The 17,102-nt window shown below is 41.1% G+C and overlaps 2 protein-coding genes across 5 annotated transcripts; both read right to left on the bottom strand.

Moving 5' to 3' along the window:
• Positions 1–7,161: 7,161 nt before the first annotated feature.
• On the bottom strand, positions 7,162–10,213 carry lgals3bp (galectin 3 binding protein). The gene is made up of 6 exons (XM_022752409.1): positions 10,103–10,213; positions 9,747–9,854; positions 9,257–9,460; positions 8,940–9,077; positions 8,556–8,847; positions 7,162–8,446 (listed from the first exon to the last, which is right to left on the bottom strand). Exons 2-6 carry the CDS (start codon positions 9,829–9,831, stop codon positions 7,369–7,371), a joined length of 1,797 nt encoding a protein of 598 aa, XP_022608130.1. The 5' UTR covers positions 9,832–9,854; positions 10,103–10,213; the 3' UTR covers positions 7,162–7,368.
• A 211-nt stretch (positions 10,214–10,424) lies between these two features.
• cant1 (calcium activated nucleotidase 1) lies at positions 10,425–16,927 on the bottom strand. 4 transcript variants are annotated; one of them, XM_022752407.1, is made up of 4 exons: positions 16,794–16,927; positions 12,036–12,704; positions 11,485–11,688; positions 10,425–11,395 (listed from the first exon to the last, which is right to left on the bottom strand). In XM_022752407.1, the coding sequence occupies exons 2-4, from the start codon at positions 12,679–12,681 to the stop codon at positions 11,025–11,027; spliced, it is 1,221 nt and encodes a 406-aa protein (XP_022608128.1). In that variant the 5' UTR covers positions 12,682–12,704; positions 16,794–16,927; the 3' UTR covers positions 10,425–11,024. The 4 variants fall into 4 exon arrangements, with proteins under 4 accessions (XP_022608128.1, XP_022608126.1, XP_022608129.1 ...); XM_022752405.1 differs by lacking the exon at positions 16,794–16,927 and adding an exon at positions 15,081–15,290; XM_022752408.1 differs by lacking the exon at positions 16,794–16,927 and adding an exon at positions 13,654–13,792.
• Positions 16,928–17,102: the final 175 nt, after the last annotated feature.

Raw genomic sequence — 17,102 nt, 5'->3', positions numbered from 1 at the left:
CACTGACTGTAGTAAAAGTAACAGCATCTTTACAACACTTACAGTATTTCAGAATACTTGTGGTCACACTGCAGGTTGAACCACTTTTACAAAAGAAAGGATAGTTTCCTTATTTTCTTTATTTATGAAAGTGTTGTTTTGTACAAGGTGTGGGTCTTCTAATTTCTTGTGTGTGTGTGTGTGTGTGTTTGTGTGTGTATGTTTGTGTATGTGTGTGTGTTTGTGTGTTTGTGTGTGTGTTTGTGTTTGTATATGTGTGTGTGTGTGTGTTCATGGCAAATTAGTCACGGTTTTAGGTGTGTGTGTGTGTGTGTGTTTGTGTAGAAATCTGGCCTCATGATTGAGCTAATGTAAAGGTCAGGATAATCACCAAAGTCAGGAGCGCTCCCTGAACATCTGCAGTAAAATTAGTGAAATTATAGAAAATAGAGGATGAGAAAGTATAAAGCTACTGTTGTTAGCCAGTTATCTTAGCTTAGCTTAAAGATTGGAAAAAAGAGTGAAACAGCTAGCCTGGCTCTGTCCAAAGGAAACAAAACCTGGATACCTGCAGGTCTAAAGCTCACTAATTAACATGTCATGTCTGTTAACCTGAAGGCTCCTCTGAGCCAAGAGAATGGTATCAATATTATTATCAAACTCTCTCCCAAAGAGCAAATAAGCATATTTCATGTTTCAAATTTCAACCATTCCTTTAATGGAAGTTTGACAAGTGGCTGTGAAGGTGAACTCTGGGCTGACCTCCATCTAACCTTCATCCTTTGGCCTCACTGACTGTAGTAAAAGTAACAGCATCTTTACAACACTTACAGTATTTCAGAATACTTGTGGTCACACTGCAGGTTGAACCACTTTTACAAAAGAAAGGATAGTTTCCTTATTTTCTTTATTTATGAAAGTGTTGTTTTGTACAAGGTGTGGGTCTTCTAATTTTCTTTTTCTTTTTCTTTGTGTTTCTTGTGTGTTTGTGTGCGTGTGTGTTTGTGTGTGTGTGTGTGTGTGTGTGTGTGTGTGTGTGTGTGTGTGTGTGTATTTTCTCAATAGTTTTGCAATATAATGCCTGCAATAACTGAATCTTTTGACTACATGGGGGCAGAGAACATATCATCATGGTGAACTTGTTAACAATGAGTTGCCTTTTTAGCCATCCAGTAATTATCATTCATTTGGACTCTTATTTCCGGTCACCTGATGAATGTTAAGTCCAATAAACACTTTCTTTTAGCTCTATTTTGGTCTCTACCAACTCTAGAGGGAAATATCAGGCTCTTTAGCTGCTAAATGTTTCTCTATATTCACCAGCTGGTTGCTAACTGTGTCTGTCTGCCAATTTGGTGCTTAGCAGCTAGTGATATTTGGTTGAATCTAGGTTGTGACGTTTGGTACCAAAATTCAATGTCAACACAACATCTAAAGCCAGCCTCAATTCGACAAAGAATACTAAACAACAGCTGACATTTATATATTGTTGGTTTTAAGTTGCGTTGTTACATAACCAAAATCCAACACCTTCCAAATGTCTCATGCCAACAGCACCTTGACATATAAAATATTCCAGTCATGAGCAAAATCCAATGTCTCCTTACCATCAGAATGTCAAGTAGCCAGCACTGGGTTTTGATGTCAAACTAATTTTCATTTCCAACCAAAATTATGTTAGAGTCATTTTAGTCCAACATCTTTCTGATGTTACATTGATGTCTGGGGCCTTCTGGGGTTCCACTGTCACATTCACATACATACAAAAATGCATTTTTACAATAACCTAGATACCATCAACCCATGATACCATCACCCCATGATTCAACCCATGAGTACCCAGTAGTTATTACTATATCATCACATGAATTCTCAGTAGTCATAGGTCAGACCACACCCATCGTTGAATTCAGCTGTCATTTTGATCTCAGTGTCACTTAATAATCACTTGTAAAATTTTGGAACTTGCCCAGTGTGATGCTGTCGCTGTGACAAATTGTCCACAGACCTATGAACTCTGTGGTAGTTCCCGCTATAGTAGGTGTCCCCAGGACCATATTTTGTCATAATAACACACAGACTCACAAGGTCAAAGCAATTATAGCCCCACTGTTGCGGCTGGTAAACATTAATTAAACGTTTGTGTTAACAATAAGTCACAAGTGAAAACAGTCTAGTGTGAGTGTTGCTGAGTAATCCTCAGATCACACTGCACAGTTACCTGTGGTTTGATTTCAGTGCTATGTATGTACAGTCACTTTCAGTAACTATCAAAACACTTTTTATAACACATGAAAACACTGAGGAAAAATGAAGGATGAGTGGAGGAGGTGTGGCGGGATGGAGAAAAGTGACATCATCCCCTTAAACTTAATAGATCCAATCTGGCGGCATTTCCCCGAGCGTAAGCTACCCAAACTCCTCCGCCCTTCTGTGAAAGAAACATTATGCTATAGTCAAATTCTTTCGTTATTTCTTGTCCCTCACTCCTGCATAAAAATAGATAGCTGTTCTGTTGGAATGTTCACCACAGCAACGCCACCTCAGGAAACTGTGGATCTCGAGAGCTCTGGGTTTGTGGCCTCCCGTGTTGATTCTGGCTTAGAAGGGAGAGATCACAGTGAGGGCATGGTGTGTTTGATGATTAGAGCTGATGATGAATAATGAAGAGGACCAAAGGGAGTGAGAGAGAGAGTGAGAGAGAGAGAAAGAGAGAGAGAGAGAGAGAGAGAGAGAGAGAGAGAGAGAGAGAGTGAGGGACTGTATCTGCTGTGGCTGCCTCGCTCCCTGACATCATATTTGGCCACCGACTGTTGGTCTTCTGGCCACTCTGGCAAATATTTCCACTCTTTTCCATAGTTGAGCATTTTTGCCTGGTTGCTTTTCCACAGGTCTCTGATGTCTGTGTAAAAACAGGCCGGGAGAGAGAGAAGGAGCAGAGAGGAAAATGGGACACCGGATTTAATGTCATATCTGTAATGACTAAAATCTCTTGCGTCTTTTTGCTGAAGGGAAATTTGGACGTTTGATTGTCTTTACCTTAGAGTCAGAATGCCATGAGTTAGATAAGGAAATTTCCACAATGTTAGAAATTTTGCAAGACAGTATGACTCTTAAATGGAAAGTGGAAGTTACCAGACACAAAAGACGTAACAGCAACAACAGCACAGATGTTGGGTGTGGGACAGCAATTAAGACACATGAAAGGAAGTGACACATCCAAGACGAAACTGGTGGAAATATGCTTCCGTCTCTTTCTGCAATTTACCAAAAAGCATGAGAGGAACAGCAGACGCCTTCTTCTGGGCAAAGCCTGCCGCCCCCTGTCCAAACAGTCAGCTTCCTTTGCACTGAGATGCTGACTGATGTGGTGGGCTCTGCTCAGATTGAAGACGTGCCCCCAGCTCCTGAGCATATTTCAAATGACCTCACAGCATGACCATTCTGAGCTATTTCCTAAACTACAACTCTCCCTTTAGAACAGGGTTTTTACTTGCCAGTTAAGATCTGGACTATTGTATCAACATTTGGTTTTAATTTGTTGAAAGAGGGCAAAATTGTCAAAGAAGTGCAATGTAAGCAGCCCCCCTGTGTACATTACCCACTACAAACGCCAAAAGGGGCTTAGGAATGGTCCGAACCTCTATCCCCTAAATTACAGACTTGCAAGGCCAGGAATACTCTTAAAAGGAAGTGCCCGGTAAGGCAGAAAAAGAGGGTCTCATTGTGGGAACTGGTGGGTGCTGCGGCAATGACCCACATCCTTTGACTCCCACCTCCTCTGCCCTGTTGCCCACACACATCCCATATGACCTGACCACCACGTAGCTTTTCGACTATCTATCCACTGATGCATGTCCACCTCCTCCACTTTACCATCTTTGTTTTGATGTGACCCAGCCACGGCCCACTGGTAATTCCCATCATTTTCCATTCATCAGTACAGCTATTCACATTTCATTGGTGACAATGTGAGACAGTGAATCAGCATTACAGAAATCGCTTGAGGGACAGTGAGGGGGAGGAAAACATCTGCTTGAAAGACATGAAAAAACAAGAAAACATTTAAGTCACACCATTGTTCAAAGCCTTTAGTGAACACCATTTCCCATAAGGCCTAGACATTTGCAGGCTAAACATCATGGCTCGAAAGAGGAGGAAAGTCTGTTCCTTGCCTCTTCACAGCAGAACAGAGAGGACTAAAAAATAGAAAGTTGAAAAAATTGCTTTAGAGGAGAGGGTTGGTGAGTTTTATGGATATGAATGGAACCAAGTTACAATGATATAAGTACCATGCTTGTAGTTTTTTCTGGGAGCTGTAATTTTTTTCTCTTCTCATAAAGAAATTGATGTTTAAGTTTGGTAAATCATGAATATTTCAATTTCTTATAGTAAGTGTTAGTGGAAGCCGATTTGTCTCAGAAAATGGAACGTAATGAACAGGAACACATTTCATTTTTGAGAGGGACCTATGGAAAAAATGCATTGACTTAAAGAAGAAAGTGAAATAGGAGTTAACCTGTTTCACCTTCATGACTTAATGAAAACTGTCTACAGTGTGGTTTCACAGTGTGAGAGTCACCATGAGTTGTCTGCTAACTGTCCAGTGAACATTATAAGAGTAAGTTTCAGTGGAATTGTTGGAACACTATGAGTAACAAATGTGTGAACTCTTACTTTTAAATAACTAGTAAGTGATTGTACAGCCACAATGCTACCAGTCCTTGACTGTGGTGTCTGGGGCAACGTGTGGATAATGTGCTACAAGATATTGCAAACATGGATAAAAAAAATCATTTGAAGTTGTGTTGCTGTCCACCTGACAAATCTTAGTCCATTATTCACTCACACTTTTAAGCTCTGTTTCAAGTTCAGAGCTTTTTTTTTCTTTGCTTTTACAGCTGCCTGCTGTGGCCGAGAGAGCCTGGCGAGAGCGGTGACAGAGAAACAGAACAGTAAACTTGTAAGTCTAAAAATCAACACTCTGCATTGAGAGATGCTACTCGTAAATTCGAGGAGAACTGCAGATTTGGTTAGCAGTTCTTTATGGACTCATCATTATCACGTTGCACATGATGCATTGTTGACATCAGTGCAGCTTTAATATCCCATACTTTTCAAATACATCATGCCAAATTCAAATAAAATGACTATAAAAGGACACAAACAACAATTAGAAATTTCCATTTTACTGCACAATAACGTATCTGTGAAAAGTGGCATCTTTTTTTTAAATTTGCACTTAAGAATCCCTCTCTCAAGACATAAGTACATCTTCCGCCAGACATGACCCCACATCACCCAGCGCTCACACTAAACAAAGAGGGAGTTCCCTTTGTGTATGAATGAACTAAAGGCTTTACTCTGCTACTTTTTGTTGTATGTTTTTGTTATTACAACAAACTTTTTTTTTTTTTCAACATAAGGGGAAACTGGGAAATTTCAGAAGGGCATCAGAGGTTAAGTGGTTGAATGAGAGTTTAAGTATTTGTTCATAAACCCACAAAGTAGAATTTCAAAATTCTGGGGCAAACCAAATAAACAAAGTATGTTCTAACTTGTGGGGTTTATTTAATTGGTAAAATTACACAACAATGAAATTACAGCCAGATATTACTCACAACAAAACAAGTCTACCCTGTGATGAAATATTTAAATGCTCCCTCATGATGAACACATTATTTTACATTGAGCTCACAGCATGACATGAAATTACTTGTGAATGAAAGTACTCACTCCCTTGTCCAACCAAACCAATGCTGTGAGTTTGTGCAAGACTGAACCATGAGTGCATGTGGAGGAATCATCTTAAATGTATTCAGTTATCACGTAATCTTTATAACTGATCAGTCACAGACAGACACACTTCTCAGAAACCCATGAGTCACTATGTATTATTATATGGCTGTTTAGTCCACCTGCCCAGGCACGCAGGCCTGCATGTTGTCGGAGTGTGACTGTCAGTCATGCGAAGTGGAAATTCAGGGGCACTTGTCTGGTGTGTGGTAAAAACACAATTGCTTGGAAATGTTTCATGATTCATAAAAAGGAAACTAACTTCATATATTAAATCAAACCCTCTTAACACAAACCCCTTTCACATTCTGTATCTTAAAGCCAACATGTTTGAAGTATGTTGTTTGTTTTCATACAGCTGGGTAAGTGTGATGATAAACATGACTTTTAGTTACTTCACACAAAAAGAAGATTATTGCAGCCAGAACCAACGCTTAATTAAAAGAATATTTCTGTGAAATATTGGGAAATACACCTATTTACTTCCTGGTGAAGAGTTGGATGAGAGGATGAATACCACTTTCATTTGCTTTTTAAACATATGGCTACAGCAATTACCTAGTTACCTTAGCGCAAAGACTGGCTCTGCCCATAAAGTTACATCTGCCTACCAGCATATCTAAAGCTAATTAGTTACCATGTTACATAGAGAAAATGCCAGAATATTTCTTGGCTGTTACCAGTTGCCAGGCAACCAGCAGAGACTCTGCAGCCAAGATATAGTCCTTTAGATAACCCCTTGCAAAATGGTGTATTGTTGTTTTCACAATTTAAAGGGGCTATTTGTAAGTTTCCTCTGCCATCGAACCATGCTGAATATCTTACCAGGAGTAATGGTGATGATGGCTGCTTGCCAAGAGCTTCAACCATTGTTGTGTTTACAATAGCCCTACAATAATAACCCTCTGATGAGCACTTCAGAGCAGACTGGACACTACAGTGGTATTGATTGTATCATCTAACTCTCCTTCCAACACTTAACTGCAAGGCATTTTATCTCCTTTTTATCATTCCACTACTCATAGTAATGATATATGCATATGAACCCTTCCCCTTCAGTGAGCTGCACAGCAGCTAAATGGTTGAGGTTATGACAGCAGATATTATTAAAGCAGCAGGGTTCATGTCAAAGTCAGTATGGTTAATAATTTGGACAGGACCAGGCAAAAACCTCTGGCAGACTGGTATATATTACAATGTTAATGCAGCGAACATCCAGGGGAGAAAAGTTATAAATCAGACTGATGATTAATTTAACTTGGCCCCATTTACACTTGTCTTTTCATCCGTCTCCTATCTAGATAAATTGCTGGTCTTGTGAGGGACAGATTGGATCTTTTAAAAGAAAAGTGCTGACACACACAAAAATCTAGAGAGATCTTGAAATCACTATAACAATATTTATTTTTTTTATTTTTTTAAGAAAGCAGATAAAGATATGATTGATATGATATGAATGAAATCATTACCAGGTGATACATTTGTAGTTAATCAACAAGAGATTCATGAAAAAAAAATCAGTCACACAGATAATCTTGGAAGCATTTGACTGCAATCTATTGAATGACCACCCAGTGGGAGAAATAATCAGATTCAGACATACTCTGGTCTCACTACAAAGTGATAGTCATACTGGTCATCAGGACAAGGATAGGTAAGCAGGGTATTATTTGAAGCAATATGAGCCAGATTGTCCTTGAAGTCCTGAACCTGACAGATGTACCTGCCTTGGCACAACAGCAGGAGCCGGTTACGAAAGAGGACGTTGCTCTGCGAGAGGTGGCTTTGGGGAACCAGCCTTGCCATTGGGAGCGAAATGCATCTCACCCCTCGGTTTGAACATTCATGGTTACTCCTGAAGACATTTGCCTCCCAGTTAATCTTGTTGTGCTTAAAGATAAGGCTGTTGTGGACAGGTGTGTGGAAAGACTTAGTTGTGGTCTGACCATATACATAGGAACTGGGATTATCATAGCCATACTGTCTCCTGTTGTACGAATTTCGATACAGGGTTTGGGTTGGCTCTGGTGAGGTTGGAGGGCCAATAGCAGTGCTCCATGGTTTAGCAGTGTAGATCCTGGGCAGGTAGTCATTATCTCTGTTGAACTTTGGGTTGGACAAAAGATTGCTAAAGAGCAGAACATTAAACTGGTATGCTTTCAACATGTTTTCTTGATACATTTTCTTATTAGTGCTGTAAACAGTGGAGTTGGACTCAAATTCGTACAGTTTCTCCACAGGGATCATAGGGAAACGAATGCGATTCAACAGGTAAACCTGGGTTTCCAAACTGATGGAGTCGCTCTTCTTTGTGATCCAGCTCTCTACTGTCTGGAGGAGAAAATACTCATCTGGCACCACCAGGTCTGAGCGGGTTAGAAGTGCTCCTATGATTTCCACAGATAGGTCGGCCCAAACTGGAGATTTGGTCAGGCTTTCGAAGTTCCAGGCCAGGTACTGGATACAGTTCTCCTGAAGAACCATGTCCCCAGTCTCCTCTGCATATTTGTAAATGGACACCTGGGTGAAGAATGAAGCGTCCTCTGGAAGGACTTTAGAGAGAAGCCGGCCTGTGTCCTCCATTAGCTGCTTCACCCCAAACTTAGAAGCCATCCAGTGGAGGCACTGCACAGAGGAGAAGGTCACATCTATCTTGTGGGTGTAAAGGTACCTGTTGAGAGGCAAATAGTAGAATATTTATTAGATTTTATGTATGTTGGGTGATATAAATATGAATTCTATATCTCGAAACAATACAAATCATTGTAGTTTCAGTATACCTGATGAAGGGGGTGACATATGGTTGGCAGGACTCTCTGATGTTGACACTGATGTTGGTGATCCCCTCCAGGGCATTAAAGAGCGGGAAATTCAAGAGGATCATTTTGTGTGCACAGATTGTTGTTTCCTCCATTTCCATATTCCCATCCTCCAGTTTGTTTCCAGTGGCACTGTTGACTGAGATCAGGAAGTCACAGCCATTTCCACTGTCAAATATTTGGCCAAGGTCATCAGAGAGACTGAAACTGTGGTCCAGCGAGTGCGTAGAATCACTGCTGGTCACATTAGTGCCTGGAATAACAAATCATTGGGATGAATATTTAATAGAAAATGAGTATGAAGAGCGACAATCACACAGAATCTACTTTTGTTTAAATACCTACTTTCTGTTTCACAGATAACTCCAACATCCTCTTTGTGGGTGCAGTCAGTTACTCCCCAGTTTTTGAAACCACAAGTCAACAGATGATACTCTGTTCCATTACAATTGATATCATCCAGCCAAATGAGTCCAGACTTTACTGTATGATGTAAAATGAAAGGGAATACATTTGTTAATTGTTATAGTGATTAACACATTAAACAGAGCCCATTCAGCTGAATTTGTGGTGTTTGTATGTTAAAACTCAAATCACAATTCCTCATCAATAACAATAATTTCACTGCCCTCTGGTGGGGAATACTTGGAAGTAAAGTGCACCTTCTCCATAGTTTTGTCCAATGACAACAGATCTTGCTCCGGGGAAGTGGAGCTGACGACACACCACCTGGGCCTCAGCCAAGTCCCAGCCGTCATCACACACTGTTCCCCATTTCCCGTCATGGTAGACCTCCACACGGCCCTCTGAAATGATCTTAGAGCCAAACAGCCTTATGTCACCTTCCTGCGCCTCAGGGTTTCGTCCTATATGCAGAGACGGGTAAAATATTCACAAAGGACATGACAGGTCACCACCAAGGTCACCAAGGTTATACAAACATTCACATAATCTCCAGATCATTGTTTTAAATGAGCATGGTTAGAATAAATTTGTAAAAGTGCATAACATAGGCATGGCATAGTATACTCACACAATCATTAATATTTACATGACTACAGTATAAGCATCGTTTCATCTGCATGTATTATTTTCAAGGCAAAGTTAAAAGTATTTTCTTAGTTTTCACACAAAGTGCTTGAGATGACTCACTGAACAGGTTGAATTTGCGTGCATTTCCAGAGACATTGAGAAGTAGCAGCAGCCACAGGGTGCGTACATTTCGATATGTGAGCATTTCCACCCGCCACTTTATGGACTCTGACACAGACAGACAATGACAAAAAGAAGTGTGAGAAATAGAATCACAAATATGCATAAAATTATGCCTTGCATGTTTTTGAGCTGCACCAAACCTAGACCTGTAGTTTTGTTTGTTTGGCTTTTTTGCATAAAGATCAATGCAAGATTTAATGCAGCATCTACCGCAACTGAAAATGACTACACTGAACATGTGCACAAAAACGAATAGGTCAAACTTGAAAGACAATGTAATGAAGCCCCATTACCTTCTTCTCTCTGGTTATAAAGTGTTGTCCTCAAATGTGATCTCTTGTTTGAAGCCTGTGACACAAATGTACCTCCTTTTGAGGTCTTGCTACATAGGGAGGGGGTGAGGAATGGGGGTGTATGCTTCACTTTTCCTCTCTTGTTGCTTTCCCTAAGTTTCGTTTTACATTAAAGAGGAAATTGGGCTGTTGCACAACTCTTCTTGGTCCAGTCAAGACTTGCTTGGTCCAGTCAAGACTTGCTTGAGGACAATATCTGAGTTTTGTTGAACCAGTTTTGTAACACAATCCCAATGTGAATTACATGACAAGACTCAGATAATAAGAATCAATGTTTTACTTAGTCAGCCCCCCTACCTTCCAAAAAACATTACACATAGCAATTCATTATTCACCACAACATCCTTCAGATAATGATTATTATGGAGAATAAAAACAGGCGTTTGTTATTCCACTGAAAATAACACGATTGGTGTGTACAGAATGATGCTGTTTAACATGGAGCAAAGGGGAAAACCTTTGACCTTTTGAGAGTGTACAGTATGTGCATGAACATGTATGCTTTAGGAAAAAAAAAATCACAGTCTGATAAATCAATCTTTTGTACATTCATTATAAGAAAGGCTACAGTACTGTTGAGGGCCACATTTGGCCTGGGAAGGAGATGATGCGCCACAAGACATGCTGGCATTCTTCAGTCTGACCGACAGTTTCTCAAACCCCAAAACTGGACAACATTTCAGTCTCAGTCCATCGTTCTTCTGCTTGTACTGAAGATGATCCTTTATGAGCTGGAGTTGTGTCTTTTACAAACCCTATGAGAAAGCAGCAAGTACATTAACTTCAACAGTGACTGGTTTGTAAACAAAATAGAACCACGGTGCAGTGGCCTCAAGAGCAAGTCCTGCAGTCTCTGTGCCCTCTATATGAACTCCAAGCCCTCATATTTTACATCCCCAATCTTAGTTTCAGGTAAGAGGATGCGTCCGTCAAGTGTGAAGGCCATGATGTATGTCGCGATCTTTCCTGCGTCCTCCTCTGACTTGAGAGCCAGAATGATCTGGTCGTCCGTGTTGGGGACAAACTTGAAGGAAGAGAAACCGTGAGTGGGGTTAAGCGGACCCACTCGACTTACAATGATGTTTTTGAAATCTGGCGAGCAGCTAAGGGCGAGGTTCGTGCCGCGGCGCTCGTCCGCCGTCTCCTCATAGCGCTCCTTGCTGGCGCGGCGGGGGAGGAAAAACCAGCGCTGCAGGGTGTCGCTCCACGCTGCTGACTCGTGGATCAGATAACCTGCGGAGATCCAGAGGAATATGGTAAAGAATAAAGCAAAGTGAAAGAAATGGAAGCCACTCTGAGTGAGACCAGAGTAACATCCTCACCTGGAGGCTCTATCCCTGCAGCAGACTTCAGCGAATTGTACCTGGGGACCCAGTTCTCATGTTGTACATCCCCTCTGAAGCCAACTACTTTCACCCACTCTGGGTTGTTGTTGACGAACTCGCCTTCAGTGGTGGTCCACTCCTTCCCCAGACCGCCGACGTATAGGTGCTCGTCCTTCACTGCCAGCCACTCAGCTTTGAACCCTAACAGGAGAAAGTAAAAGTACCATTGCATTGTGGTAAAATTACTTCAAGCATGAGTCCTGCATTCAAAAGTTAAAGTTCAAAAGTATGACAGGCAGAATATATAATGTAAGCATCATTCATATTCATGTGTTCATCTTTTAGACAGTACTCTAATCTCAATAACTTCACCTCATTGGGCCTTTAACAGTTATTTAAATGAAACCGTCTGAAATGTTTAGAGGTGAAACCACTAACAACTCATAGACATCTGAAACATGACAAGGATCTCTTAACAGAAACCACTGTTTCAAAGTAACATTTTTTACAGTCAAATAAATGCATAAAATACAATGTATGTTTCTGACCTTTGGCAACGCTGCCATCACCGTCAGGTAAGATGACCCAGGGTACAGCTTTATTGCCATCAATGTTATAGACTACACCCGTTCTGTCATCAACGCTGTAGAGTTTCCCGTTGAACACTACCAGCTCAGATAGCTCCATACCCCTGCCTTTCTCCGACAAGTGGCTTTCCAGCAGCACTCTGTCTGTGTCCCATTCAACCGCCACCTTATCACCACTCTGGGACACCATCAGGTACCCTCGCCGCATGTAGCTGAACCACGTCAGCTTCTTGTCACTAAGAGAGCTTGTGTCCAGGTCGGCAATGACTCCAATGCGGTAGCGGGTGCCCTGCGGCGTGCGCTCAGGCGTACTGAGAGGGTAGGTGTCGTTGTAATGGGAATTGGACTGGCTTGTGTCACTGTGACTGGCCTTCCAGCCGTGTGAGTTGGAGGAGTGGGAACGAAAGCCTGAGCTCAAGTGCATGAAGAGCAGCAGGAGCAAGGTAAGGGAGCCAGCCACGGCCACGATTGGCCTCCACTTAAGGCGGAAACGAGGGTCAGTGCCGTTGGCCATGGAAGCCAGCATGGGGAGGCCTCCTACAGAGATACGCAGGGAGTTCATAGGCTCATTCTGCTCCAGTCGCGTGAAGCCTGGGGGAGCAGGCATGGAGGACGGAGGTCTGGACTGACCTTAAGGAAAAAGAGAGAGAGGATGTAAGTAATGTCCACTTGCAGATCATTCAAGAAAGCAGCAGGTTGTCAAAAAGAAAAGGTGAAGCCTCATTTGTGGTAGATTACAGTTTTTACTTATCTATATTTAAGGTCCCACCATAGCTCTGCAAGTAGGAACATTTTGCTCTCAACAACAACAACAACTAAATCTAAACTATGTCCATTTGTCTAAAAAAGATTTTGTCATATATGGTTCCCTACCAAGCCTCTTCCAGAGTAAATGTCACACAGTTTGTAACAATTACAGAACAATGGTAAATGCCAAAATCACTGTAACAATAGGAAAAGTCAAGAGTCACAAAGTAAGATCTGTTAAAGAGTAATATCTTTATATTACATTATCCATCATTTTGCAACTGAAAATACTGGTCATACCAGGCCAAGTAGGGCTGTAGCAGCAAACCGCCTGTGTGTACTGAATTGAATATTGATGTGTTTTCCTGCTTATGAATACATTTCTTTTTTATTTGTAAAAGAAAGAATGTGTTATTTCTTCTTTCAAGTGTTTACACAGTCTCGCTTTAATATGGTAATTCTTGTCTAAAATACAGTTCACCATTCATAGAAGGTTGAGTGTTAGAGATAAGGCTGGGTTACTCAACTTGGCAGTAAATACTTGTTACACCTGCTTTTACCTTGTGAGCTAATACCACAATTTGACAGAACAACATTCAACATTCCTTAATCCTGTAGTACATGCCCCTTAACTGTGAAAACAAAAAAATTGCATAATAAGGCAGTAGGGCATAATGTAAAGAAAAGTAAACTCAACTAAACTTTTGAATAGTATAAGTTGTCTGAAAACAAACAAGTTTCTCTTCAATTTTTCTCTAACTTAGCCTACAACATGGCAACACCAAAGCACCACTGACATTTAAATAATAAAACTCCATGTAATCCTACTTACGTACTGTCCATCAGAAGACTATCTCCACCTCTAAATCAAACCTTTTACTCCAGATGGTCAGCAGATCCTTCATCCAACCTCTATCTTAAATATTACTTTAAATTCCAGTAAGAGCTCACACAAGTTAGTGTATGCCAGGTAAAACATTAAACAAGGAAGGAAGTAGCCAGTCTTAAGGTTGGGTGAATATCATGCGGCCTCCACTGCACTTTGTCAACGTGGATGCTGGGAGGAGTCCGTTCAGTGACAATGAGGGGACGGTACCTATGAACAGGTAAATCAGGAAATACCCAACCAGCTGGCTGTAGCACCAGTAACACCTACTGTTAACAGTCCTAATTTGTTATATACTATTGCTCAAGTGACTCAGTTTTCATTACCAACTCATCATTAAAGTCATTAAGTAAAAAAGCCTTGCTTGACTTGCTTCTTTTCTTGTTGGAAATTGAAGATCTTTGGGTTTGGTGTTGTTGTTCTGTAGCTATATTTTGTTGCCATTTTCCGATGATCATTAATCAAAAATAATCAACAGATTAATTAATAATGAGAATAATAAAATGATGATCTGATAAACAGAAAATTAACTATTTTGAAGCATTTTCAAGCAAAGATGTCAAACATCCGATGTTTCCAGCTTCCTAAATGTACACATTTGCTTTGTTTTCTTTATCTTTTATTACAGTAAATTGAATATTTTTGAGTTTTGGAATGATTATTGGACAAAACAGAGGATTTTTATTTTGCTATGTATAATAGATCAAATGATTAATGAATTAATAGAAAAACTAATCAGGAGAGTAATCAATAATGAAAATAATCATTAATCGAAATCCTAGATTAGTTAGATGATTTTCTTTACATAAAACTTTACATAGCCAATAGAGAGCCAGTTAAGAAGTAGATTTTTAAGTCTAGTACATGTGAAGTGGACAAGAGAAATATTCTACAACCACATGATGTTTTTTACATACTGGCACTATACTGATATATGCTTAAATACTCAACAAACTAATTTGACCTTTGAGTCAAATTAACACTCTCAACAAAACCCAAATGTGTACAGTCAGTGTTGTGAACTCTCCTCTGCTCTCTACACTTACAGGGTTCACCATCAGGCTCTGTAGCGTAAAACTTATGTGCAATCTACTCTTTAAATTCCAGGGACCGCTGAAGCTGGCCTCAGGAGCTTCGACCTCTGTGGCCTAAACATGGCTGCATTTCTCTGAAAGGAGAGCAGGAGCTGAAAGACTCTTTCATAAGAGGGCCCCGAGCCAAACAGCAGTCCATTATGACAGCAACATCAGGGCCAACACTCAGAGGCAAGAAAACTATCCTGTCTGAAATACACCAACAAGTGGCTGGTAGTTAATTGCCTAAAAAGCCTGTTTAGATTCTAAATTGGAATATAAAAGTTTGAACAGGCTTACCCCTTTGTCTCCTCCTGCCAGAACGCTGAACCTGTGTCATCAAATTTACCTCACAAGACCTCCACAGCCAGCCCCGAGCTCCAAACTCTCCTTCTGCTCACTGATTATTTGCAGTGCAACCATGACTAGGGGTTGCTATAATGCTAGTGAACTTTAACTAGACTTGGAGGATTATGATTGAGTCCAAAGGAGAGACTTTAGCAGGACGCCAACACAGTTCATTAAGTTAACATTCATCTCGGCAACCCCTGAATGGACAGAGGTTAGGAAAACATTTGTTAGCTGCACAATAAGTCTACCTGCATAAAGGTGAAAGGGCCGCTACAATAACTTGGTTCCTACATAACAGGGGTGTTCCTGTGACGCAATCAGTTCTCTGAGTACTCTGTGTGGACAGAGGCCGAAGTTTAGCCCGATAATAACAGCACAGCAGTCAACATGGCTAAAGGAACTCAAACTTACTTTGACTTGTAGTAACATTAACTGATTTAAATCCTACTAGGCTTCAGTCCAAAATAAATGTTGACAAGATGAGCGAGAAGTGGAGAAACAGATTATGCATAAATTATGAATCAGTAAACAAGAAACTTCTGAGATTCTCTGAGTCAAATTGTTTAATTTCAATCTTCAGGTATATTGGGTACACCTGCAACACCTAAGGCAATCCAATACAACAGCTCTGCCATTAATGTGACCTCTAAACAGATTATAATGTTCAGTTTTGGTTGACACTATCAGAAAAGTATTATTTTACCCAATAATAAATGTATGTTTTTAATTGAGTAACTCTACTCTAATAACTCTAATGAAGAGTGAATTAGGAGGCAAGCAACCCCTGAGCTTCTCAGTCATTTCCCTCAGTGAGTTGACATAATATACAACATAGAAGAGGCGTCATTCTCAACACCTCCCTGACAATACAGGCAGCTGAGTAATTCTGCAACAAGTGTTTCTTTTTAACAGGGAAAAAAGTTTAGCTGTGAACATGTGAGTGAGTATCTCTGCTTTAAAACTGCTGTGCCACCATAAAGGATGACATCTGGGGAGATATGCTTCAAAGGAAGTAGATGAAGGAGCCAGAGAGAGAGAGAGAGAGAGAGAGAGAGAGAGAGAGAGAGAGTGTGTGTGTGTGTGTGTGTGAGGCCCATAAATAGTTCACTCAGTGCTGTAAGGCAGATTCTGCACATCAAGGACCCCCTAAACAGATGTGTATGACACTGTGGACCAACGGTGAAATTTAAATGTCTGTCGTTTCGCTGCAGAGCCCTGGGACCACCTCTCAGGCCTAGGTGGTCCTGGGACGTTTACACTTTTGCAGGCCTTTAATTCATAAACCACTGAGCAGAATGCTGTTAGTTGGACCTATTGTTAACTGTTTGTTGGCAGAGTTTGTTTCGTTGGGAGTGCCAATGATTTTAAGTCCCCCTCTCCTCCTTCACACACACACAGACACATCCCATCGGCGTGTCTGTCTGTCTGTCTGTGCGTGTGCATGTATCTGTCTGTGTGTTAGCTTTCCCTGTCCTTCCAGCAGCGCAGAGGTTAACACACACACACACACACACACACACACACACACACACACACACACACACACACACACACACACACACACACACACACACAGCACACACACACATACACACTGCACAGACATGCCATCACAAATGGCTGCGTTCACAAGCGACCTGAAACAGCTCACTTCGTACTCACCGGAGATGTTAGATGTTCAGCTCGCAGTGTGCTGACGGCTGGAGCTCAGATGTCATTATTACGGTGTCGCTTTCTCCCTCCGCTCCTTCTCCTCCGTTTGCGTTTAGCAGACAACCGACCATTACTTCCTGTGTGTACCGATGACGACAGCATCGTGCACTGCCTGCGCGCTCCCTGCATACAAGAGGGTCTGTCAAAGGCTGCCTTCACGTGCTGTCGGAAATATGATAACTTCAAACTAACACAATGCACTGCGGGGCCTAAATCTACAGACTGCTTTTAAATAACAAATAACTTTAAATTGAAACT

This window comes from Seriola dumerili, unplaced genomic scaffold, assembly GCF_002260705.1.
Source record: "Seriola dumerili isolate Sdu_G_001 unplaced genomic scaffold, Sdu_1.0 BDQW01000169.1, whole genome shotgun sequence".
Lineage (NCBI taxonomy): Eukaryota > Metazoa > Chordata > Actinopteri > Carangiformes > Carangidae > Seriola > Seriola dumerili.
This window is presented reverse-complemented; position numbering and strand designations above follow the sequence as displayed.

Coding starts and splice junctions, on each gene's coding strand:
- lgals3bp (XM_022752409.1), bottom strand. CDS start 9,831: ATGCTCACATATCGAAATGTACGCACCCTGTGGCTGCTGCTACTTCTC. Junction 9,078..9,256: donor TGGACAAAACTATGGAGAAG/GTGCACTTTACT, acceptor TACATCATACAG/TAAAGTCTGGACTCATTTGG. Junction 8,447..8,555: donor TATGTCACCCCCTTCATCAG/GTATACTGAAAC, acceptor GCCTCTCAACAG/GTACCTTTACACCCACAAGA.
- cant1 (XM_022752405.1), bottom strand. CDS start 15,120: ATGACACAGGTTCAGCGTTCTGGCAGGAGGAGACAAAGGG. Junction 12,705..15,080: donor TGGCAGGAGGAGACAAAGGG/GTAAGCCTGTTC, acceptor TTTTTCCTTAAG/GTCAGTCCAGACCTCCGTCC. Junction 11,689..12,035: donor TGATGGCAGCGTTGCCAAAG/GTCAGAAACATA, acceptor TTCTCCTGTTAG/GGTTCAAAGCTGAGTGGCTG.